Source organism: Zootoca vivipara, chromosome 1 (genome assembly GCF_963506605.1).
Source record: "Zootoca vivipara chromosome 1, rZooViv1.1, whole genome shotgun sequence".
In the NCBI taxonomy this organism is placed as follows: domain Eukaryota; kingdom Metazoa; phylum Chordata; class Lepidosauria; order Squamata; family Lacertidae; genus Zootoca; species Zootoca vivipara.
In genome coordinates, this window is record NC_083276.1 from 77948803 (window position 1) to 77975245 (window position 26443).

General features: G+C 40.7%; 1 protein-coding gene across 1 annotated transcript in view; it reads right to left on the minus strand.

The window, feature by feature from the left end:
* The window catches only part of LOC118076093 (sodium/hydrogen exchanger 10-like), a gene marked incomplete at its 3' end in the record, with an annotated part of 54879 nt that extends 35741 nt beyond the window's left edge, over positions 1–19138 (minus strand). The window contains exons 1-8 of the mRNA XM_060279533.1: positions 18907–19138; positions 14885–14985; positions 12801–12926; positions 11602–11767; positions 8785–8901; positions 6645–6806; positions 6426–6525; positions 4122–4265 (exon numbers count right to left, since the gene is read on the minus strand). Of these exons, the coding sequence (XP_060135516.1) occupies positions 4122–4265; positions 6426–6525; positions 6645–6806; positions 8785–8901; positions 11602–11767; positions 12801–12926; positions 14885–14985; positions 18907–19138 (1148 nt within the window). The remainder of the gene's footprint in view (positions 1–4121; positions 4266–6425; positions 6526–6644; positions 6807–8784; positions 8902–11601; positions 11768–12800; positions 12927–14884; positions 14986–18906) is intronic.
* Between the last annotated feature and the right edge of the window lie 7305 nt (positions 19139–26443).

Genomic DNA, 26443 nt, shown 5'->3' on the forward strand with positions numbered 1-26443 from the left:
CCCCCCCCCAGCTAATGGTAGCATGGCTTAAACTACCAGAACTACATGAGGAACTACATGCTTCAAATTGTGTGCCATAAGGAGCTGATTCCATCTGACTGTTTTTTCACTATACTCTTAAGAAGATGAAGGTGTCCAGCATTCTATACAGTATTTACATATTTTTTCTAAAAATTGCTTTGCAACTAAACGGCAGTACTGGTACACTCTCGTCTAAAATCATCCTGAATTATTTGGGGTAAGCACCAGTAATCTCTGATATCAGAGAACACACCTATAGTTAACCTATAGTTGGCTCTGTACACAATTCTAGAATGCTAGACAACGCTAGCAACAAAAAAACCTTCAGTATGTTCAGAAAGTTGCTTAATTAGTTTAAATAGTAAAATAGATTTTCCAGCTTAAATCTGACCTATTTTAACAGGTTCCACATTATTCTAAGCCTATTTTAAACCTATTAAAATAAAAATACCGGTAACACAAATTCTGGGAGTTACATTTCAAGGTGTGTGGGGATTCATCTCTTTAACTTCACAACAGGGGTAATAGGGAATGAATAATTAAGTCGTAAAAGCATGGCATATATATATATATATATATATATATATATATATATATATATATATGGCTTCTTTATGGTCCAGCTCTCACTTCCATACATCACTATGGTTTTCCCAGTAGTGATGTATGGAAGTGAGAGCTGGACCATAAAGAAGGCTGATCGCCGAAGAATTGATGCTTTTGAATTATGGTGCTGGAGGAGACTCTTGAGAGTCCCATGGACTGCAAGAAGATCAAACCTATCCATTTTGAAGGAAATCAGCCCTGGGTGCTCACTGGAAGGACAGATCCTGAAGCTGAGGCTCCAATACTTTGGCCACCTCATGAGAAGAGAAGACTCCCTGGAAAAGAGCCTGATGCTGGGAAAGATTGAGGGCACTAGGAGAAGGGGATGAGATGGTTGGACAGTGTTCTCGAAGCTACGAACATGAGTTTGACGAAACTGCGGGAGGCAGTGGAAGACAGGCGTGCCTGGCGTGCTATGGTCCATGGGGTCATGAAGAGTCGGACACGACTAAACGACTAAACAACAAGAGCATGGCTAAAACTGGTGTCAATTTTCAACTATCACCTTCTGGAACAAAAAGCGTTGAGCCTAACTATTAACATATGCTCAGGCAAAAAAAACCCCAGCAATATAGTGGGGCAAGTGCATATCCCTCTTTTAACTTACAAAGGTACGCAAAGAGAACTTCAGGTGTCTGCTCCTGCTGCAGCTGGGCTGTCCCTTCCCCTAGCATAGGGCCATTTAACAGTAATTCCCTAAGAGAAGGAATCCAGGAGATAGGGAAGCACAGAGACAGAAAATGAGATGCTCCTGCTCCTACTTCATTTGAAATGTGTGGTTTGTTTTAAATGTGCAATGTAACCATTGCATTTTATAAATGTTACGAACTGCTTTGAGTACTCTAGTCAAAAAGTAAGATACAAACCTACTAAAAACCAAAATGCATAAATAAATATGAAGTCCTCCTTTGTACTGATTGGGTAACTGTAATAATTTCAGGAAACTGCAAATTTTAAATCTTGTTTTCAGCTTGGAAATACGTCAATTTGCACAGAAGCTATGAATTACCATGGCAATAAAGTCAAAGCACAGAAATGTTTTTCACAAAGGGAATAAATTTAGTTTTCAGAAATCAGATTCCAGCCTCCACTACATCTAATTCATATAAAATTGTCTACTTCAAAATTACTTTACATTAAGAAATCTCTTAAAGATTTCACTCAACATCCAAAAAACCGAAGCCTATCACTCAACAAACCAAAAAGCCTATCACTCAACATCCAAAAAACCAAAGTGCTGCACCAACAAGTACAAAATAACCCCTCTGCAGCGCCACAAATCCAACTCAGTGGTGTAACGTTGGAAAATGTTGATCACTTCTCCTACCTAGGCAGCTACCTTTCCACAAGGGCCAACATTGATGCTGAAATCCAGCATCACCTGAGCTCTGCGAGTGCGGCTTTCTCCCGATTGAAGTGCAGGGAAACCAAAGTGCTTGTTTACAAAACTATTGTACCACCAACCTTACTATATGCTTGTGAAATATGGACCACTTATAAACGCCATCTCCAACTCCACGAAAGATTCCATCAACGGTGTCTCCGAAAAATTTTACACATCACTTGGGAAGACAGGCGAACTAATATCAGTGTACTGGAAGAAGCAAAGATCACCAGTGTTGAAGCAATGATTCTTCAACATCAACTTCGTTGGACTGGTCATGCTGTGCGGATGCCTGATGATCGTCTTCCAAAGCAACTACTCTATTCCTAACTTAAAAATGGAAAGCGCAATGCTGGTGGTCAACAAAAGAGGTTTAAAGACTGTCTCAAGGCAACTCTTAAAAAATGTAGTATAAACACTGACAACTGAGAAACACTGGCCTGCGAGTGCTCCAGTTGGAGAACAGCCTTTACCAATAGTGTCATGGGCTTTGAAGAAACTCGATCTCAGGATGCAAGGGAGAAACATGCTAAGAGGAAGGCATGCTTGGCAAATCCACACCGTGATCAACTCCTGTCTGGAAACCAATGTCCCCACTGTGGAAGGGCGTGTGGATCCAGAACTGGCCTTCACAGACACTTATGGACCCATTGTTAAAACCGTGTTTATGGAAGACAATCTTACTCGGCTACGAGTGATCGCCAAAGAAGAGAAGAAGACATTAAGAAACTCTTTGCCAATGTTTAGTTCCCAATATTTTCACTTCAACAGTATTCAGCAACACACATTACTTGTTTCATTAATGTCCTAATCAACAAATATTGGGCCCCAAAATAGTGTATAGGGGCTCTCACCCTCTAACCTCCAAGCATTACTCATAAGGCTAGCAGTTTGACAAATGCCACAATTTTACAAAAAGTTATTTAAACAGCCAAACTTTATATTCCTCAGGAAGCAAGGAAGCAAAGCCTCTTGGGCCACCTTAAGATAATTTTCATTCATCCAATGCTTGTCCTCTAAAATCTCTGGGAGGCAGATGGGCAAGTGGTCAAGCAGGTGGGACTCAGTGCAAAGTCTTGTACATACAATATACACAAGATCTAGACCAGGCATCCCCAAACTGCGGCCCTCCAGATGTTTTGGCCTGCAACTCCCATGATCCCTAGCTAAGAAGACCAGTGGCCAGGAAAGATGGGAATTGTAGTCCAAAACATCTGGAGGACCGAAGTTTGGGGATGCCTGATATAGACAGACATGTAAGCATTACTTACTAGTGGCTGTCCTCTAGTGCGTAATGCCTAAAGCTTAGTAGCTGCCAAAGTTAGTATCTGGTAGCAACAGCAGCAATAGCAGGGGAGGTGTGCTTCTGTGTTTCTTGTTCACCTTCTCCTTCACTACTGCTTGGAATGCCACTATAGTAGCATCCTTTAGGCCAGGGCATATGAATGTCAATCGGACACTTGATATCCCAAAGGTATAAGACCCTCAGAGAAAAACACATTTCCCACCGTCTGTAGCCAAAGCAGTGTTCAAAGCACCAGGAAAAGAGGGAAGCTATTATTTTTTAATGTATATCCCAAACCTTCCTCCAAAGGGGCTCCAGGTGGCAAGGATGAGAATCCCTCCTTGCTGCTACAATCACAGAAGTAGGAGCAACCAGGTGGTCTGGTAGAAGGAGCTCTTCACAAAGCAGATTGCAATCCAAACTGTTGGAAGCGTGATGATGGCCTGGTTTGGAATAGGTTTCGAATAAAAGTGTTTTTTCAAAACTATGCCAAATTCATACTGCAAGCTGGGTATTAAGTTCAGAGGCACCAATACTAGAAGTTCTGGTAAGTATAAGGATCTATTTATGTTCTTCATTGGCTACCATGCAGTTGCTTGTGAGAGCATGTGTGCCTTGGACTTAAGAATTTTGGAAAATAATACATAATCTACTAATTCTAACAGGACCATCCTATAGATGCCTAAAAAGTAAGTCCTAGTGAATTCAGTGTAGCTTACTCCCAGTTAAATGCATTTGGACTGCAGTCTGAAGAATATTAACTGAATGAGCTCTGTGCATTGGCAGAAAACATTGATACAATAAGGAATATTAAACAATTCTTACCTTGTAAGATTTAACGAAAGGTAGACTATAATAATATAAAACATATCATGAGAACGAAAATGTGGAAATGCCTTCTGAGCCAACACAATTCCCGTTATAACGAATATCATAATGTGGGCCAAAAAGGTCAACATTGACCAGAACCTGTTTTTAAAAGAATGTGTTAAACCATGCTAAGGGGGTGGGGGCTAACTATTAGCAAAGCTATAAGTTTTTATGGTATATAAAGTACAAAAGCATTCTCCCCTCACCCCAACCTCAAAATCAGTTTCAAAGCATTTTAACACAGTGAATATTTGGTCAAACATAATTTTTTAGATTATATTTTAGATTAGAATTCCACAAAACAAGTTGAAACTAGAGATAGGCAAAACACCCACACACAGTTTCCTAGCAGGTAACATGAGATTTGTAGTTTGCTCTACCTCCCAAACTCAGCTGAGAGCCTGAGGAAATGCAATCCAATACTCAACAGGAAATGGCCAATGAACATGGGATTTGTATTTTTACTATCTACTATTTGAACTCAGAAGGGAAAGGAAACTACAGATTCTTTGCCTGTATATTTATGTATATTAATGAGTAGTTCAGTAGCTAAAATATAAGGTATTAGACTTGATATAAACGTGTACAGGTTATTAGCATTTTCACCCCTCCCACCGTGAGAATTAGGTGATCTGATTATAATTGAGAAAGGGGGCAGTGACTCTTTCTTTAAAAGGGAGTCTGTCTCTGAGTTCTCTGTCTGCAGTCAGGGCATGGTTTTTTCCTCTGTGCTGAAAGACAAGATGACTGAGTGGCTGAGTGAGGATTTGTAACACTCACACAGCCTGTAAATATCTGTAAATATGCTGTAAAGGTAAAGGTAAAGGGACCCCTGACCATTAGGTCCAGTCGTGACCGACTCTGGGGTTGCGCGCTCATCTCGCATTATTGGCCGAGGGAGCCGGCGTATAGCTTCCAGGTCATGTGGCCAGCATGACAAAGCCGCTTCTGGCAAACCAGAGCAGCACATGGAAACGCCGTTTACCTTCCCGCTGTAGCGGTTCCTATTTATCTACTTGCATTTTGACGTGCTTTCGAACTGCTAGGTTGGCAGAAAATATGCTGTAGCTTGAAGAAATAAATAAAATGAGGATAAAACCTCTACTGCCGCATCCATTGTTTATTGAAGTTGGAGTTGGTGCTCACAATGGCTAATTGTGGGTCCATGGTTTCTGAATTAAGCTGAGAAGGTGTTCCAGTCGTCCTGCTAGCCCGGTCAGGGTAGAAAAGGGACCCAAGACGTGGACAGACCCTGGCTTAAATTCACACAGGTTCCTTTTGCAATAAAATTGGTTACAATTTGATCTAAGTGTTTACCAGTTGGGGCTGTTGAGTCTGGCCATATATCAGTCATAGAACATAGACTTTCAGAAGGGTAAACCTACAAGTCTTAATCACAATGTAACTCACAGGCTCTTAATGCAGAATACACAATGTGCATTTATAATATTATTCTATATTACTGTAGTGATAACATTTTAAAATCAAATGTTCACATTGCAAAAGACAAAAAAGACTAATGGTACAGTTCAAATCCAATTTTATGTCCCCCAGGGTTGCATTTCCTTCTTTAAACTACTAAATGCTGATGACAGATCTCCTGCTTCATGTCTAGATGCATCTTCAAATCATTGAAAGATCTGACAGGAAATGTTACTTCTGTATTAATAAACCAGTCAGTTGTCACTCAACCAACCACCATGCTTTATTTATACTACATTTTTAAAAATCTTATTCAAAGCCAAAAAATAATTTATTAATCAATTATTTCTTGTAGCAGTTCGAAAGCACGTCAAAGTGCAAGTAGATAAATAGGTACCACTCTGGTGGGAAGGTAAATGGCATTTCCGTGCGCTGCTCTGGTTCGCCAGAAGCGGCTTTGTCATGCTGGCCACATGACCTGGAAGCTGTACGCCGGCTCCCTCGGCCAATAACGCGAGATGAGCACCGCAACCCCAGAGTCGGTCATGACTCGACCTAATTGTCAGGGGTCCTTTTACCTTTTATCTCTTGTCACTATTTCAAGTCTACCAGTGCTTAAGTACCATTTGTCACTGAGAATCTGGTTTACAATAGGAATTTTATGCACTGAATACTTAAAGTGCTTCTACAAGGCACTTTTAAATCTTCTACAAGGACTTCAATCCTATTAGTTCACATTCCTTACACAATTTGTAAATAGGATACATTTAGCTACCACATAAATCAAAATGGTTCAAACTGAATCTTAAAGATAAACACTAACTTATGAGCACTTACTTAAAAAGAAATATATCCAATCCTGGACTAAAGCTTACAGTATCTAAAAGAAGGCCCAAAATACAAATAGCAATAACTCCAGACATTCCAAGCCATTCAGCTAAGGATAGAAAAACATAGGGAAATGTTATTTTTTAAAAAACACTATTATTTAGTTTTATTAACGATTAAGCACAACTGTTTCAAATGCATTGCATTTGACAAGGATTTTTAACTTACCGATGAAGAAAATAATGTATGCCATTGAGAAGCTTAGAATTATTTCAATTACTCCATCATTGAAAATACGTTGCAACCAATAACTAACTAATCTTGAAGTAAAAAATCCCAAAGCAGTGCTTGCAAAAAATTTCAAAATCAACTTTATAAAAATTTCTTTAACTGTAAAAGGTAAAAAGAAAATAGTTATTTACAATCTGCTTTCCAATAGTTAATTTAAAGATAATTATAACTAATGATGTTATAATGTTATAATGATAATTATAACTAACTGATTGAACCCTGAAGCCTCTTCTTCATTGGAACCCAGAAAAACAGTTTGCTTACATGCAACTCTTGGTGTTTTTTTTTAACAGTCATCTATGCAGTCACACATATTAGGTCTGTGCATGCACAGAATCTATTCCGGAAACTTATAATTATACACTTCTTTTTTCATATAAATCTATATATAAATAATTATGATTTTATATTTTAGACAAGAAAAAAAGAGCAAAATGCAATAGAAGTGGTAAATTTTAAAACCCCCAATCATAATCCCATACAATCTATCTGAGAGACTGAATATTCCAGCTGAAAATGTTAACAGCTTTCAAATTAATTGTTTGTCCCGTTCATAGATCCTGTGCAAGTCCAGCCTTGGGAATTTCCTTGAAAAGGAGAAACCAGTGTTTGGACCAGTTTCAGGAATTCTAAGTCTTTGCATATTGTGTTGGTGGACCTCTGTTATGCTCCGGTTGATATATATGTGTAAAACTAATAAAATCACACTAATTTGGAATGAAAGTATGTTTTTACTTGACTTCTAATGACTGACTTTGAGCTTTTGTGTCAGTTTCTCTATCAATACTAGGTACTACACTTTATAGTTATAGTTACTGTACTCCATTGTAGTCCCTTCCAAATATATTCTCTGCTTAGATGTTTTTTTTAAAGCAGTGCTGCCATCAGAAGGCATCCAATCAAGGTCTTACTGCATGACCACATTCTTTAGCACCGCCAATTCTAGGGTCTATATTAATTTTTGTTCAATGACTTTATTTCCCCCCCCCCCCCAGGGAGATACCTTCCCCCAAATCAACAATTATGGCGGAAACCACCATATACGGTGGTAAGTGCAAAGGTCCTTACAGCCCCTCCAGCAAGAAGCCAATGCATTGGTGCACATGTATAACTTTAATGGAGGAGCCTTACTCAGTGAGAAGTAGAAGCTGGAACTACCGGTATCACTTCTGCAGGTAAGCCTTTTACTCAGCTCGTCCTAACATGCATCATCTTCTCTGTAATCCTTACCTCCCTGACTGATATCAACTTTACATTGATAATGATAATGATAATTATTATTATGATTTATACCCCGCCCATCTGGCTGGGTTTCCCCAGCCACTCTGGGCGGTTTCCAACAAAATATTAAAATACAATGATCTATTAAACATTAAAAGCTTCCCTAAACAGGGCTGCCTTCAGATGTCTTCTAAAAGTCTGGTAGTTGTTTTTCTCTTTGACATCTGGTGGGAGGGCGTTCCACAGGGCGGGTGCCACTACCGATACAGGAGAGAGTCCATCCCCACTGCTAGACTGACAGCAATAGTCTCATATTTGGAACATGTACTGTCTGTCCCTGACCCTCTAAAGCGCCTTAAATAAAATCTTATCCTTCTTTTAGGTCTTTCCTAAGCAGGGTATTAACTTCAAAATGTAAGTCAGCTTTCAAAACAATAGCAACACCTCCATATTTAGTAAAACTTGAGACAACAAACTGACTCCCAAAGTACTTAGTTTTCAACAAAATACCCTATATCCCAGCTTGATGTATTTTATTTCTTCCCTCAGTAGTACTCTCTTTTACCATATCCTTCAACCATTTGTGTTGCTCTATCTGCTGCTATCTAGCCACATCCTGGGAAGTTATGGTAGATCCAAGGCTTCCCCCAATCTGCACAACACCTACGGTACCCCTTTTTTCACCTTACCATCCACAGAACACCACCTGAGGAACCCGCTAGTGACATGCCTGTGCCTGTCATGTTTCTTTTTCAGCTTGTATGCCCTAGATCTCAACAGTTAAAAATAAGGCTTGTGACATAATATGGATTGTATTTTTACGAAATAAAAAAAATACAGAACATAATATACTTACTCAATTCATGGTGAGTTTCATTGGCAAGATCCCTATATAACTCAAAAATTATTACTGTTGTAGCATCATTAAACAAAGACTCGCCTTTTATTAAGTTGACAACTATTTTTGAAAGCCCTGGGAAAAAAAGGGGAGGGAGGATAACAAAGTGAACAAGATTTTAAAAATTCCTCCCAGTAGCACCTTAGAGACCAACTAAGTTTGTCATTGGTATGAGCTTTCGTGTGCATGCACACTTTTTCAGATATACTGAAACAGAAGTCACCAGACCCTTATATATTGTGAGAGGGTGGGGAGGGGTATTACTCAGAAGGGGTGGTGGGAATGGGTGATTGGTTCTTTTTGTTGTTGTTGTTCTTAAGTGGAAAGATACTATAACAAGACCCATTAAGAAATGGGGGAATCAAAATCACATGATTAAGATATGCTTGTTTTTAGTGCATATATTTTTCTCAAACAATTATTTTCTCCATGCAATTCCCATTAGCATTTCAGCATTAAGTCTGCCTATAACATGCAGCCATTCTAAAGCTCTAAAGCAGTTCCCATCATCCTTCCACTGAAAAACCTTGCAGAGATGGTGGCTATGAAGTAGAACTGGATAATAAAGGTGGAATGCAAAGCTTTAAGCCATTTACAATAGCACTTTAATTCAGCAGCTTCACAAAAATAGATTCCCCAGGCAAATAATATGCAGCAGTAGTGCTCATCAGCTGTTCAAGAGGCAGAAGCTTGATTTTGTTTCCTCCCATGTTTCCTGTTTCTCCAAGAGTGAATATATTTAAATCATGACAGTTTAAATCCACCAGGAACAACTTTACTTCTTAAAGTTCTTAAACAGTGCAAATCTGAAAGCTAAATTTTAAATTACAGCAAAAAAGTGTATTATTTACATTGTTGTTTTACTTATAACCAGGTCTTGCATCTCTTTGTTGCACAATGTAAACTTTGCATTCTTTTTTAATCGAGAGAAAGAATTGCCTTAACATACTCCCATATAAAACCATTTTGTGAGATTTTATTATGAAAATAAAAGAACCTGCAAACTAGATGATTTTGTCTTCTCTTCTTTCCAATATTCCTCCCTTCTGCTTCACTTTATGCTAAAAATTATATTTCAAGTGAAACAAAATACCATGGTACCCGTTCCCAAACTTAATCCGTTCCAGGAGTCCGTTCGACTCCTGAAACTGTTCGAAAACCAAGGTGCAGCTTCCGTTTGGCTGCAAGAGCCTCCTGCAATCAAGCAGAAGTAATGCTTGAGTTGGATGTTCGGCTTCTGAAAAATATTTGCAAACCGGAACACTTACTTCCGGGTTTGCGGCGTTTGGGAGTCAATTTGTTTGGCAACTAAGCCATTCAAGAACCAAGGTATTACTGTACCTTAAAAATATGAGCAGGCTCTGTCTGCCTTCAGATTATCCTACAAACCAAACTTTGGAACACTGGTAATGATCAGGTATAAGCCTTTCACTCGTGCAATCCCTTTTATTATTCCTGTATAAGGAGAGGTGTGCCAAATCAGACTAAAGGTCTATTTAGTCCAACATCCTACTCTCGCAGTGGACAAACGCATGCCTATGGGAAGCATGCAAATCCATGCAAGGCACTATGCCAGGCTTCCTTAACCTCGGACCTCCTGATGTTTTGTCCTACAACTCCCATGATCCCTAGCTAGCAGGACCAGTGGTCAGGGGTGGTGGGAACTGTAGTCTCAAAACATCTGGAGGGCCGAGGTTGAGGAAGCATGCACTATGCTATACAACGAATCCCATCCCAGCAACAGTTATTTGGAGGTAGCATGCTTACAACAGTGGAGAAGACTCCAATCATAATTTGCAACCAATCACTGATTCAGGTTTCTGCAAAACAATTGTCCAAATGGGAATGGAAGCTTCTCAAGTCTTCCCTGCACACACAAAGGTAAGGAGCAGGGAAGAGAAGGGAGAGCACAAATCACTCACATGACAAACCATAGTTTGCTGTTATATTCAAATCAAACCTGGTTCCATTAGGGGATAATATCTTAGATGAATCCCCTAAGATGCTTGAAACTGTATCCTCAGTCAAAAATGAATGTATATTTAATGTTATGATGACACAATTCACAACTCAACATCAGTTCCATAAATACAAAGCTACATAGCTGGTTGTTCATCCTCTTCCAAGTACTGGTTTTTGTACGGATCATATGGAAGGGAAAATATCATTCTATTTTTCTTTCTTGCCAGCTTTCAAGCCTCTGCCACTTCAACCCCTCTCCTTTTAACCCAAATGTTGAAACATCATTGCAAAACGTACATTAGCTCACCACCATCCCACTTGTCAGTCAACCCCACTTCTTTCTCTGAGACAGCATTCTACAACTAATTGTTCTATTTTCAAATTGTTGCATTTTATTTCCTCAAATAAAACCTTTTCCCTGCAAATACTCTGGTGTCATCTTTGTTGCTCCCCTGCTGAATACTTTACAAGGGAGAAACAGTTTTTCAGATATGAGGAAACCTGAGCAAGCACGGTTAACAATGTACTGCCACATGAATGTACAGTATACACATTTGAAAGAGTTCACTCAGGACAGCCAAAATGACTTTTAACTCTAGCCTCAATAATTCTAATTTTATTTAATGTGTGTAGGGGGGGGGGGTATCTTTCTGCTCATGTCCCTAAACTGTCCATATCACTTCACATTTGTTTGTTACATACAGTTAATTATCAATTAAATAAGCTCTGTGAAGCTAAATTGTAGACAGTACACTCCACGTTCAAGTATTATAATGAATTCAGCTTATCAGAAAAATCAATGTAAATACCTACCAATGTTTCTTACAGAAGTCACAGAAAGGATAGGGTCTGTTGTGCTAAGAATTATTCCAAATAGCATGCTATCATCCCACGACCAATCATACTTATTAATTTTAAAAGTTAACCATCCAAGGAAAGCACAGTTCATCAAAAATCCAGGAACCGCAAGAATTAACACCTGCAACAACAACATATGTGTGTGTGTATCAATCATTTGCAAAATAAAATTACATTAAACTCAGGTGGATAAGGCTGGAGATTTAATGACACAGTGTTATATATGACATGGCAGTCAATCAGCTCACATGAATACATGAATTAAATGTAAAAAAGGTACTTGTAGGGTGATATCCAACTAAGTTATACTTGGGTTGTTGGTGCCTTTCATTTTTTCACTGCAAATTATGCACGGACATACATCCAACACACATTTAATGCCCATGATTTCCCCCAAAGAATCCTGAGAATTATAGTTTCCCATTCCCAGAGCTACAGTTCCCAGTATCCTTAGCAAACTACAGTTCCCAGGATTGCTTGGGGGAAGTCAAATGCTTTAAATATGAATTGGATGTGCTTTAAACAAAACTATTTTCCTGGAAAATATTACATTGGGGTTTGATTGGACACATTTGTATGTAATATGCAACTATATCCTTATTTTGTCTGTTGTCTTTGTCCACGGAGTTTTCTTGGCAGGGATACTGGAGTGGCTTTCCATGGGGTCACGAAGAGTCGGACACGACTAAACGACTAAACAACAACAACAATCCTTATTTTGAAGTCTGAAGATCAAGATCTATGGGGAGGCCAGACTGATTAAAACTCACACAGGAGAAAGAACATATGTGAAATCTCGTTTGATACTTATCTCAGCAGCTGGGGGAAAATCGGATGAAAGAGGAAAACATCTTTGTGATTGTAGGGGAAAGATCGGGACTATTATAGACTTTGAGTGACGATTTGGACTTTAGAAAAAGACGACAGTGGGCAGCTGCGAGGAATCCCCAATTTCTTGAAGCATGGGAACCCCGAAAATTTTAGATGATTTGGCATAACATTCGGTCTTATTGATATGTATTTGTATAATTTGAAATAATGGATGTGATATAATTGTTTTTAATTGGAAAATTAATAAAAATATATTATTAAAAAAATATATTTTGAAGTCTGAAGACAGTAAATTTCTAAACAGAAAATTGTATATGTCTTACCTGCCAAAATGATTTTCGAAATATATAAAAATCCATCTCAAATGCAGCTGCAAATATTATAACTGGTGTAAACAAATGAAGGAAAAGTATAGGATCTATACCTGCAATGTCCTTCACAAAAGGAAACTGGCAACACAAAATGAGTACAAGGAATTGTTAATTGTGAATACTTTTATATTATTTTACATATTTCTTCCCCACCCAAGCACATGATCAGAGGGAGTGGAGAAAGAGAACCTAGACTTCTTCTGTACAAGGAGGACAGAAAAGGAGGAGGCAGTGGCATAGGAAGGGAGGTATGGGCCGCCCCGGGTGTCATCACTGAGGGGGGTGACAAAAAAATAACTCCCGCACGCCCCTACCTATGCCACTGCAGGAGCACTCTCCCCTCGAACGATTTCCAGAAACCAGAAGCATTGCTGCCTCCAACTTTGCAGGCAGAGCACAACCCTTATGGCTAGAAGCCTTCGACAGCGCTCTCCTCCATGAATTTGCCTAAGCTGCCTCCTCCTCTCTGTCTTCCTTGCCTGCTTGCTTTGGCACAGTAAGTCTCCGCGAGGGAAAGCCGCTTCCCTCTGCAGGAACTTGGAGAGTCCCAGCACGGCCAGCCGAGCAGAGAGCAAGGCTACCCCCTGGAGGCCAGGAGGGGATCTTCCTGCAAGGTTTTAGCTGTCTAGGTGGTTTTCCAAGGCTTGATTGGGTTGAAATGGGCTAAGGCTGGTTGGGACAGGTTTCCACGAGGGCTGCTTTTCTGGTATTGTCGGGGTGTGTGTGGGAGTGAGTTAATACTTTTTGCTGGGTCTGGGTTGCTCTGGGCTTTATGACTGCATGGTGGAAGCCGCCTTTGGAGGCTCGTTGCCCTAAAAAGCGACTTTTGAATCTCTGCAATAAGCCAGAAACCCACCATCCAGCCTAATTTCTTCCCCTCTCCATAAGCGGGCTACATTCCTCTTGCCACCATCAGCATACGTCCAGCCATAGTCCAGTCACTGGCTCCTATGGTAGGGAGCAAGAGCAATGGGAGGAGGGCTTGGGGAATTGAGGGGGAAGAGTTTGGAGATCCACACTTAGGTGAGCATGAAGGCAGAGGCGTAGCTAGGTGAGGCAGGGGGGGGGGCAATGGACGTCACACCGCAGGGCCTGCAGCATGCCTGAGCCACTCGTCTCTCCTGAGGGGGAGGTGGTGGGTGGACTGCCTGCATGATCCGTGCTGCTTTTTTGAGCAGCACGGGGCTTGCGTCTGCCCACCGCCTCAGCTGAGGAGGAGGCTGCGGAGAGGCTCCACGCAGCACACCCTACCTTGGCTTGCTCCGCCCCATGGGCGGCTTGCTCCGTCCCCAGCCGAAGGGTGCGTGCGCCGCCCCGGGCACCCGAGCGGCTAGCCATGCCACTGGGAGGAGGGCCTCCTAAAATCTAGAGTCGAATCCCGTGTCAGATGGGAAGCTGGGTGTCTGAAACTTTACCCTTGCCTTGTGCAGTAGCTTTTAGTGCCCTCTGATGAAACAATCTACACATTGATTTCTACAGAAACAATGATGTTTGAAACATTTTTAAAATGATGAGTCCTTGGCTCAAGTTGGAATTGGGCTTGGCATACCATGCTCTTTCCTTAAAATATATGCAAAAAGCCTGTTTCTTCCAAGCTCATTTCCAAATTTCAGATCTCTCCCCAAACCCTCTCCCCTGAAAACCCATATATCTTGCTCTGCCACTTCTTTCAGTAGCAAACTCTTTTCAATCTGGATGTTCTCCAAGCTGAATGGCTTTGAAGTGGCAGAACCCACTGGCTCATCTTCAAGAAAGCAACTTGAAGAGGGGTCCACAAATCCACCTTGCCTACAGACACCTCAAAATGCTAAACTGGCAACAGCAACTACTGTTATCCTAGTAATGTGGAGACAATTTGCATAAACACCTAGTGTCAGAGACATACAGGGAGAGCAGAGATGGAATTGAATTTCCTCTCTCCTTCTGCCTCCTCCTCAACCTTCTGTGTCTTCAACTAAACTTTGTTTACAAAATATCAGTAAACTCTATTTCCTTAGTAGTTATTGAAATGGAGGAAATTATTAGTTCTCCATTACCTGAGGATAAAAATGGGGTACTGTTCCAATGCCAGTTCCTACTAAACATATAATTACCAGAATAGGAATTTTTACTTCTTTAATAATAGTTCGTAACACAGCTGAGGGGAAAAATATATTACAAATGTAATCAATACTACTGTTACATAATTTCAAGAATGTCAGTAAATAACTATAGTTTTATTAATTCAATGTTTCTTTATAAAAATGTTTATCAACATTTCTATAAATAAAATGAAAAATATCAGCTGTACACAACAAAATTTACAAAAGGATAAAATAGTATCAAACACAACACTGAACAATCATAAAAATTACTGACTTATCTTAAATGTTTAAACTACTGAATAGGCCTGACATAAAGAAAGTCTTCATCAAAATCCTATCACTAAAATTACAATTAAATTAGAGATTTATAAAATCTTAGTGTCTCTGTTGTGTTTTATAAATTTGCTAGTTGTTTTGAGGACACTTGTTGAAAAATAGGATATAAATTGATAGAATATATATATATATATATATATATATATATATATAGTATTAAAATAAAGATATATTTGATAACATTTGTATCTAATCTCGTCTAGTAATTAAAGGTTTTGGAGGTAAAAACAGTTTGGGTCTTTTAGAGTTCAGATACTGCTTTGGAACAAATATTGCCTGCCCATGCACTTGTTTCTATGCCCCCACCCCCCGTGTCTGAAAACCAATGGATTTATCAATAAATACAGTATTATAAAGACAATATGTCTGGAGGACTTTTGTCTTCTGTAAAAGCTGTCCTGAACTTTATCAAACTCTAGAAAGAGGAGAATATTTCACAATAACATTAAAGTAATTGCATAACAGATTTATACTAGAGATGATAGCTGTATACCTTGTCAGATTTTTTTAAAAAATGTATATTGCTTCTTAAAGAAATATAGAAACTTTTTGGGGAAGTAATATGCCTGTAGTTATTTTATTTTTATAATTCTGTACAATTATAATATTCAGAGTATGATCTATCCAGGAAAAGCATTTTTATCCCATTGATTTCCGTGGGAGGTAAACACTTCTTAAATCACCTATTGAAATTAATGGGACTTGAAGTGTTTAAATTGGGCTGAATCATGACCATATTTATATTCTAATGTAATTCTGTATAATTATATAAACCTGTTTGTTATGGACTACCATTAAGGCAATAAGCCATTGTTTGATGTATAAGGTTACAGTTATAAATTGCACGTAAAATATTACTAAGAGACATTTTTGTTAATTATATTGCACAAAGGGATGTGTCATAATGCCATATTTATTGAATTGCTTTCTTCTTTGTGACTGAATTCTACTATAAAGATTAAAGTAATGGATAAATCATAATTTGGGTCACTTCTATAGAGGAAAGAGAATTTCTCTATTTATTGCAATGCAACAAACTCATTTTTAAAGGAATAGTATTTAGTTGTAACTATTTTCGCCATTAAAATACAGTTTAAGAAATAGTGTATTAGATGCTAAAAGATCCCATTCATTCACCCATTCTAAACCTCTGAAATAAAGAGTATATGCAAATAATAGTTTGGCTCTCATATAAATGCAAAGTACTAATTCAATAATGAGACTCTTATTACATCCTGAGTCATGAGTAGCATTTAAGGGCTTTCTATGCAGCTGAAGATATTTCAACTGAGTTATTATGATGATGCTTTCAAACACAGAACACAATATTCTCTGTAATATGGCAAGAACGTTTAAAAGCAGTTAGTCTTCTTCAGATGGCTTGGCATTCAAATTCTCAGTAACTGGATGGATTACCTGATATGATACGGCAAAAGTATCTAAAAATGTGTGACTATTAAGGGAATTGTGTTTAATCAAGTTCATATGAATAACCTTAGTTCCTTCATTCATACTTCTGAGTATAAATGGCATTATTGTTTATGTTTAATATTTTTAAAGTGAATAGTTATAATAGGTTGATGGCCTGGGGCACTTAATTATTTTAATTACTAGCTAACTGCCATCTTTTAATTTTTTAGTACACTGCTATTATTTTTACTTATTATATAAATTTATAAACCACTTCACAGCCTGAAATAATTGAAGCAATGTTGGCGGTTTGAATCCCTGTGACGGGGTGAGCTCCCGTTGCTTGGTCCCAGCTCCTGCCAACCTAGCAGTTCGAAAGCACGTCAAAGTGCAAGTAGATAAATAGGAACCGCTACAGCGGGAAGGTAAACGGCGTTTCCATGTGCTGCTCTGGTTTGCCAGAAGTGGCTTTGTCATGCTGGCCACATGACCTGGAAGCTATACGCCGGCTCCCTCGGCCAATAATGCGAGATGAGCGCGCAACCCCAGAGTCGGTCACGACTGGACCTAATGGTCAGGGGTCCCTTTACCTTTACCTTTACACTATAAAAATAAGACTCAAAACTATGTGGAAAACCTCTAAAAATTATGAAACAATATCTAACGATATACAATTAGCATTCCATAAGTTGAGGTTAATTTTCTTATATAAATCCAGAATCATTTAGAGAAATTTATGGTTGACTATCTAACTCACATCAGAGATGTAACTGCTCTCACTACCGGATAAAGCAACAAGCATCACCTCTGTATTTGCTTCTTGGAACCATCCAGCCAAGGTGGCCAGAGATGGTCTCTCTCATAACCTCTGTTTTGCAAGGCCACCCAAGACTGCTCAAGCAGGTAATATGTAACTAGCTAAATTATATGTACTTTAGTGGTTTTATTTGTAAATCTCCGATTGCTGCCTCCAATTTTCTCAATTTCCCCAAATAAATTTGTTTATGCTTTGACATTTGACTTCATTGGTTTTAAAAACGCAATTCTAGGGAAATCTTTGCTATGTGTTAAGACTGCATGGATGTCCAGGTACCATTTGTGTCCTTAGGATATTTCACAAGATTTGTTAAGTTTTGTGTCATCAAGGCTTTGGAGGAGTAAATAATACATCTCTGTATTTTTTAATATTTCTAGAACTGAGTTTAAGGGAAGCGGTCCTTGTCAGTAAGGCTTATAAATCCCCCAAATAATCAGAAAGTGTAGAGCAGACAAAGGGAACCTGTGACTCCCTGATGTTGTTGGATTCCCAATCCATCAGCCCCAGCCAGTATAGCTCATGTTCAGGGAATGAAGAGAGCTGTGGTCTGTATCTGGAAGGCAAGATATGTGGCCTAGTGCTTTCTTCAGGATGGGAACAGCATGTAGTAGCAGCCTATCCAAAGGAACCAACTTCAAGGGTCCAAGGGGTATTCAGCCCACTCAATAAAATATTGGAGGGCTGCCTCCCCCCAAAGTTGATGGGCAATGCTGTTCAAATGGTGTGCATGCACCATGTCATGTGATCAATTATGCAGGGCGGGGCTCACCTTCCCCCCAATATTTAATTCAAGTTTGTACCCATGAGGATATCAATTTATGGCACGGGAGCCTTACACAAAAATCAGTGAGAGGTCCCAGTACGGAAGATCACCTGCAGCTGGGCATTTTATGTAAAATATTTACTCCACTTTTCATTTTAGTAATCCCACAAGGTAGCTTGCGGTAATAACATAAGAGGAGACCTTCGGCTTCAGGTCAATGGCCCACCTGGGTCCAGTCAACTAGAATTAGGTCCCTATAAGCTCACAAGGCAGGACCTTCTGCTCTACATTTGTGTTTCCCTGCAGGTGTTATTCAGTGGGCCTCTGATTGCATTAAAGCAGCAGGAAAAGAAAATGCACCTTGTGGGGTTGTGCATTTCTGAACACCATGCCTCTCTCATTTAGGCGTCCAATTAAGCATCCAGGATAGCCAACATACAAACATTTAGCAATTCCAGCTAGCATTTACTAAATGTTATCCATGTGCTTGGCACTCCACAATACCAAGTTGTCGTATGTTATACGGTTGTTTTCTGAGTGTGTGTGTGTGGGGGGGGAGTATGCGTTTTCAGAAGCTCATCGTACAGACCCAACTTATCTGCTTCTTGCACTAGCGCGAGCTAATGACTCAGCATCAACTACCCCTACCTCCCAAGAGGAAGCTCAAAAAAACCACGAGCACCATCATCGGCCGCTTCTTCGCGATGATGTGGTAGCTGTCATAATATAAAAGGTTGTCCTCGTCAATGTAATCATGGTCGTGGGCTCCGCGCATCGAAATGTAGGTCCGGCGGCCGGGGACCGAGACGGGCATGCTGAGGTTTAAGTCGTCCCTCGGCTTCCACGAGGCCTCGGCCTCCGCGAAGTATGAGAAGACCATGGGCTTCTAGAAGGGAGCCGGAGCCCCGGAAAGAGGCCGCTGGGGCGCCGTCCACAAGATCTCTTTCGCGTGCGAAAAGTTTGCGTGTTCGCGATCGGCCTCGCCGCCTTCAAAAGTTGCGGGCGACAGGCTGAGCGCTCTCTTCTCCAACCCCGAAAGCGGCGAGCTCCGGCAGGCAAGCAGGCAAACGGCCGTTTCCGCTTCCCGGCGGCTTTCGTCCACAGACAGCGGTTGTCCGTTGGATTTCAAACTCCCCTCACGCCGGCTCCCCCGCCAGCACGTGCCTATGTCGTCAGGCAACTCGCGGGGAGAATTCGGCGGGCGAGGGCGCTGGTGGAGGGGGAAGGGAGGCGGAGGCTCCGCCCTCGTCATCATTATCATCGGCATCCCCTCAGACAACAACTTCCCTGTGGAGGGGGGGGGGGGGAACCAGGGAGAGCACCAAGAACACAGCATCCCGCCACTAGTCCTACTGAGCCTCACCCCCCTCTAGGCTGTGGAGTGTCACAGTCTAGAGCGAGGGAAATGGCACCCACAGCCAAGGAATGTCTTCAGCCAGCCCTAACCCTGTTGCTGCCTTTGAGGTGTAGGAGATTTGAGTCTATGCTGCCATTTGCCCTCTTCACCAAGCTTCTAGTGCGTGTAATTCAAAGTGCTCGCATGGGAAACACAGTTCAGGAACTAGCAATGTAATGTTGCATTGTGTACCTTTTTTAAAAAAATGTTTTTTTAAAAAAATTAGATTTGTATCCTACCCTTCCTCCCAAAGGAACACCAAGGTGTCAGCTAGCATGCTCAGTCCTCACTGGGTTGTTTGGCATTGGTAGAGATCTATTTACCCCATGTTAATTTACAAACTTACGTATTTATGCATACACACCTGGGGGTCCCCCATGTATGTAGAATCAGTACCTTATTTATACATGATCTTTTTTGCTTCCAGACTGATAGACACTTGATCACCTAGTTGATAGTTAGTGGATAGAGGTAGGACCTGCAACAAAATGCTGCAGTGCAGTGCATCCTCTCCTCCTACCGTAGTAGGAGCACTCTTGTTCCAGGTTCCTGGTAGCCTGCCATGCTCTTCTTCTCCAGTTATCAGAGATCCAAGTAAGCCATTACACAGAGGCTAGCTGTGTTCAGACAGTGATAAGGGAAATACACTTACCATGTGCATTGATATATACTTATCTGTCTGGCTAGCTTGCGGGTGCAGGAGAAACATTGATCTCTGCCATAACATGAGAGAATGGGTTCCAGTGCAGTTAAGATTATCCTTAAGCACAAAAGCATTAAAATATCATTTTACATGTTCCAGAACTAGTCTGGGAAATAAACTGCTTTCAGGGCTAGTCTCTAGCTCTACTTAAGCCCTGAATGACATGTGACATGTAGCTTGCCCTTGTTTTTCAATATTTTATAAATTATGCCATTTCTAATCCTGAATTAAATGGTGCCTCAACATTGACAGTTAATTTTTTTAAATTAAATTTTGTCCTAACTATCCCTACTTTGTCCAGTAAAAAAATCATTATTGACATAATTTATACCCCACACCTTCATCATAGAGTTATGTCCCCAGGGTCTTATAGAATAGTAAGGGGGGGAATACAATTATATAATAATAATGCAGACAGACAAATGCAGTAAATTCAAGCTAAAACAGCAACAAGAAATTTGAATAGATGATAAAGTAAAACTATTCTAAGTTAAATAATGTCTTAGCAGTTCTTAAAAGCCTGGGGAAACTGAAAAGCTTTTGCCTGATAGTGATGAGGTCTCTAGCCAGGCAGAAAAGTTTGTCTAGTCAACACCCGCCATACTTCTCATGGTGGGGGAGCACCCAGCGAGAGGCCTCAGTGGACAGATGGACTGATATGAGAGAAATGAACCCCAAAATGCCTGTGTTCTAAGCTGTATAAAGCTTTTAAAAAATAAAATATTTATTAAAATCAAAAGCTTTCTAAATTAAGTTCAGAAGCTCACTGACAGCCAGCAGAGTTGTTTTAATACAGGCAAGTTGTGATCTCTTTGCCTGATCCTTGTTAGCAACTGAATCTCAGTGTTCTGGACTTACTGCGGGTAAGAGCACATTGCAGTAACCCTTCTTGGAGGTTCCTAGGACATGGGTAATTTCTGATAGATCATCCAAGCTGGGCTTCAGTCAGCATATCACCCTCCTCAACTGATAGGTCTGTTGTACCTAACACTGTACCATTCTTCTGCCTCACCTGACACAACTGGAAAAGAGAGATACGTATCCTCTGATGACCTCATTCAGCAGCTTCATATAAATTTTGAAGCACACAGGGGCACTGCACTTTACCCACTCATGCCAGGGGAGAAGCAAAGTCAGAGCAATTAGGATGCAAACATCAGCACTTAGCTTGTGCATTTTATTGGTTTATTAAGCCAAACTTCTTGGCTTACTCAGGAAGATGGGGCAGTGTGCTCCTCTCAGTATGCAATGTAGTTTTTCAGGAGTTAGTGTTTCTTAAGTTTGGAAGTGATAAAGAAGCTTGTTGATGAAGTCATCAGGCTCTTATGTGCTGCCCAGAGATCAGAGCTGAAGTGTGGGTGGCTTCAGGGCCGTCTTAAGGTCATTGGGCGCCCTGGTGCAGGGATCCCTCGGGCGCCCCCCCCTGCTCTTTTTTTAAAAAGGAAAACTCTTAGCTGGCGTGCCGGGCGGTGGGAGCCTCACGGCGGCCCCCACACCTCACAGCAGGGCCACGCTGTGCTGGAGGCCGCCTGCCTGTCCGATGCTGCCGGATTGAGTGGGGGAGGGGCACCACTGCTCCGTGCGGCCTTCCTCCCTTCTCCCAGCGGAGCGGGGTGCCTGGGCAGGCCGGGCCACGCCGGGTTCCTTCCCGCCAACAGGGCGCTGTGTTTCATTGGTAGAGGTGCTGCCATGTGGCGTCACCTCTACCAATGAAATGCAGCGCCGGGGTGAGGGATGACCCTGGCGCTGCAGAGCGGAACAGGGTCCTAGTGCCCCTGTTCCGCTCGCTTCCCTCCCTGCTCTCGCGGCACGGCTGGTGGAGGGAAAAGGGAGGCCGCCGCGAAGCTCCCACACTTGCTGGGGCGCCCCTCAGCGCCCCCTGATCGCCCAGGTGCCGTGGTGAATTGCGCCACTAGAGTCAATGGGCGAGCCGGGCCTGGGTGGCTTGCTGGGCAGGTGAGTTAAACCCACAAATCAGCCTTACCAAATGTACACACACCCCATCCAAACTAGTCCCTTAGTCTAGGTCTCAGTTCGGCCTTATACACTTCCATTATTTATTTTGAATACATTGAGAATACAGTAATAGGGCTTTTATATAAATGCTAATTTAATGTGTGCATAGATAGATATTAGATAGTTAATAGTGTAGTGTACCAAATAATAGTGAATGGGTTAGATAGGCATAGTAGTTTAAGGTTAAGAACATCGTTTTTGTTGAGTAATAAGAACAAAGGGATTTCCAAAGTGACTGGTAAATTATAAGGGATAGTTCTATAACTTAGAAGAGAAAATAGACTATTATTCAACATAAATTTTAATACTTAGCTCAGTTTGACACTGTTTTACAGGTGCAAAATGGGCAAATGATTCATAGATCTAAGGCTATCCACATTCTGCCCCCCTTCCCTGTATTAGACAAGAAAATGAGAAGACAATGGCAAAGGCTTGGGAAAAATGTAGAAAATGAGCCTTCCCTTATTACCATCCATTTTCATGGTTTTCCATCAATTTTCTCTGCTTCTGGTTGATTAAAAAAACACCCACAATTGTTCCCACAAATGTGACAAAATGAAAAAAGATGAAGGCAGCCTCTGTAGATGTTGTGAATGATATATAAAATAAATATCACATACAGAAATACATTCAGGGCATTAGAAAATTGTAAGTGGCAGGTCCACAGCATCTTCACATCAGGTGCAACTGCTATCTCCAAAATATCTAATGCCTTGACTGAAATCCCTAAATGGGTGGATAATAATGAGTTGAAGCAAAAGTTCCAAGAAACCTCAGTAATGTGAATGAAGGGAGCTTCAAAGGACTTCAAAGAACAGGAAGAACTGGCCACATCTATCTCATGTACTTGGGCATGTAAGTGTTTGAGTCATTAACACTGCCTAGCAGTGGTCTTTGGGACTTCCCATGGTTTTTAGATACCCTGATGGCACCAAAATAATTATTTACTGAATCCTGCCATTTCCACCCAGTCATACTGACTATCCATACATCTGTTTGTATCAGCATTAAATATATAGTTTTCTATTTAAACACCATACATTGTTTGGAATACAACAAAAGGTGTAGAAAATGATTCAATGCAGGCCCAAAGTACAAGTTACAGAGAGTTTCAAATAAAAAGTGTAGAGAAACTCTTCAAATACCATTCATTTTAAACCTCTTAAACTAAACAAAATACAGAGGAAATTAATTGTTCTTTTCGTGAAAAGACGTGGATGGTGCTTATTCATCTGCATTATGACACAATATGACACTAGTTTCTGTAGTGGCTAGAAACTCTCGGCGTAATCAGCATGTCAGGGCTGTTCTGAAGTTCATGAAGGGTGCGGTAGGGTACAACTATAGTAAATTATGTCCAGTGTGTGTGTAAATTAAATTATCATTATCATTGCAATTAAAGGATCACCTTTCACATTAAGTTCCAACATTTGGGATAGGGACCACCTGTCTGCAGGCCACATTTGACATAACATGGGCCCCAATTCAGTTCACAAAGCTGTTTGCCTCAAACCATGCCTGCATGTCCCATATCAGACAGCCATATTAGCACACCCAAAAAATACTTTATTCAGGGAGATTGCAGTTTATAGACTCATTCACTTCTCAGGCAAAGTTAGCCTTTAGGAAATGTATCTAGTTATACTTACAGAGTCAGAAAAAGACAGAAATTGAGACATTCTGATTTCTTTTAATACATGGAATTCTGACAGATTACATTTGTAGATAACATGGTGGGATGAATTGATTCTGCCTTGGTCAAGGGGCTACTCCAGAATTTGAAGATTGGGGGGGGGCAGAAAATGTGTGCAACTTGGAGAACTGTCTAGAAGGAAGGAGTGGCCAAAAAAGAAGTATCTCCTGAGGTTCCTCAGAGGAAGCATGGAGATGAGAAAAAGGAAATGGGTTACTAAGAGGAACATCAGGAACATCCAAGAGAGGGTTTGAGGAGGAGGCACACCATCCCCACCTCACTGTTATTAGAAGACAACATTCAACATCCATATAAGGTGTTTCAGCCGAAATTCCTGAAGTTATTTTTCATAGCAATCAACTGTAAGAAGTAAATGTATTAGAAAGCCAACCCAATTATTAATCTGCAGTTTTATCAGGACAAATAGCTGATTTGAATGCTAACACAGGAAAAGGTATAGGAATTATTGTGAATTCTTCTGCCTGCACAACTAAGCATGTCATTACCATGCAAGTTAAAAAAGGACAAATAATATTCTTGACAAGCAGAATTGAGAGAACAATATACATCGATTGGTGAATGGGTAGAAAATTATTTAATTGATTCTATTCTGCCAATGCAAGTTGAGACAAAAAAATAGGGCAAGTCAAAAATGAAGTGCAAAAATGCTTCACTGAGTCCTTAATAGTAAAAGAGGCTTTCATCAACTACTCAGCTGACAAAGATGTGAATATCTTACCCAAAAATTGATAAAGAATTGCATAAATCATGCAATTTCAAGTTATGGGTTAAAAACATATTGTTCCAGTGGTTTTGGTAGGGATGAAGCAAATGAGCCCAGCTAACAACAGCAAAAGCATTTTTATTGTAATGTTCCTGGAATCCAGACTTCAGCATAATGTTCTTTTGTTCCTTTTTTTTAATGATAAAAAAGCAGGAACCCCCCCCCCCAAAAAAGTTATAACAAAAATGGTTTCATTTATGAAGGGTCAAATTGTACTTTATAAAAATCAACACACAGCTTTTCTGAACCATTTCCATTTATGTGAATGTTTCTGCCATAGCATTTGGTCTCAGTCTGCTTGAATCATATGCCCTGTTGTTTTCTTATTTTCAACGTCCCAATAAGACACTATTCTAACCTTGTTGATGAGGAAAGCGCCACCAGATAGGCAGAGTAAGATCAGTGCTTTACTGGATCAGTGCACTTTTCTTGGATGTAGTACCCCAGTCTCCAGGTTACCAAACCTCAAAATGTGGCATCTGACACAATTCAATCCCTAAACCTCGAGTTTCAGAGAATGAAATGCAACAATGCCAGGATTTAGCAAGTTCCTCTTGTACCTTTTCAAATGAGCACATTTGGTATGTAACTCATTCTGACAATTCAAACGAACAGATTCACCATACTAAACACCACTGCGTGTGTTTGTCTCTGTGTGCAGTTGTGTGTGCAAGTGTGTGTTGCTATGTGCAGAGATCACTGTAGAGAAACAGTAAAATTACTGTAAATTTCATCTTAAGGCTCTTACAAGATGCAAAGTGCATCACAAGCCAACTATATCTTCTGCCTCCCAACACTTGCCCCATCATTTAGCCCAGAGAAGAATTCTGAAGAACATGAAAACTTGAACAATATTTTGTGATATTTTGGTTGGCCTAAGGAAGGAAGGTATTGTCCCAGTATGGATTTTGGGTTTTATTTTTTATGTGCCAAAACCTTTTGACTGCAGGAAGATCCCCATCTTTTTTTTCTGCCCCTGCAAAGGCTACCACCAGTTTTGCATTGTCTGCCGGAACGACTAACACAATCCGACGGCAGCTCCATAACGCCTGCTCAACTTGTACATTTCATTTGTAGGCTAAACAAAGACGTCTATTTTAAAGGCACCGAGTAGTGCTGGGTCAAATGAATTTCTGGCTTAGTAGCAATAAAACGAAGAGGCAACGTAAGTCTTTAGTGAGCCCTGCTCCAAAGAAAACCGTCGGGGAGGGAGACGATGTCCAACGGTAGCCAATATAGGGCCAGTAAACTCTCCACACTAAACAAAGTTGACTTCCTTCCGTCTTAATAACAGCAAGCTAGATGTCCAAAGAGAGCAATCTGCTTTTCTTGCCGATTCAAGGGAAGTTAAAGGGGAAAGTGTTAGGAGGTTTTGAAAGAGAGATGGGGCTCTAAGGGATGGGGCTGAAAATCCATCCCTTTGCAGTTGACTTGACCAGTCTGTGAATCCTTGGCGGAGGAGGAGGAGGATGGTGGAGAGGAGGAGGAGAAAGAGGGGTCCCCCTTTCCCTCCCTGCTCCTCCAACAGCAGCAAAGAACTTGTGTGAAGTTGCCCGAGGGAGCCGGGCAGGAGGAGGCCGCCAGGCTACCTAA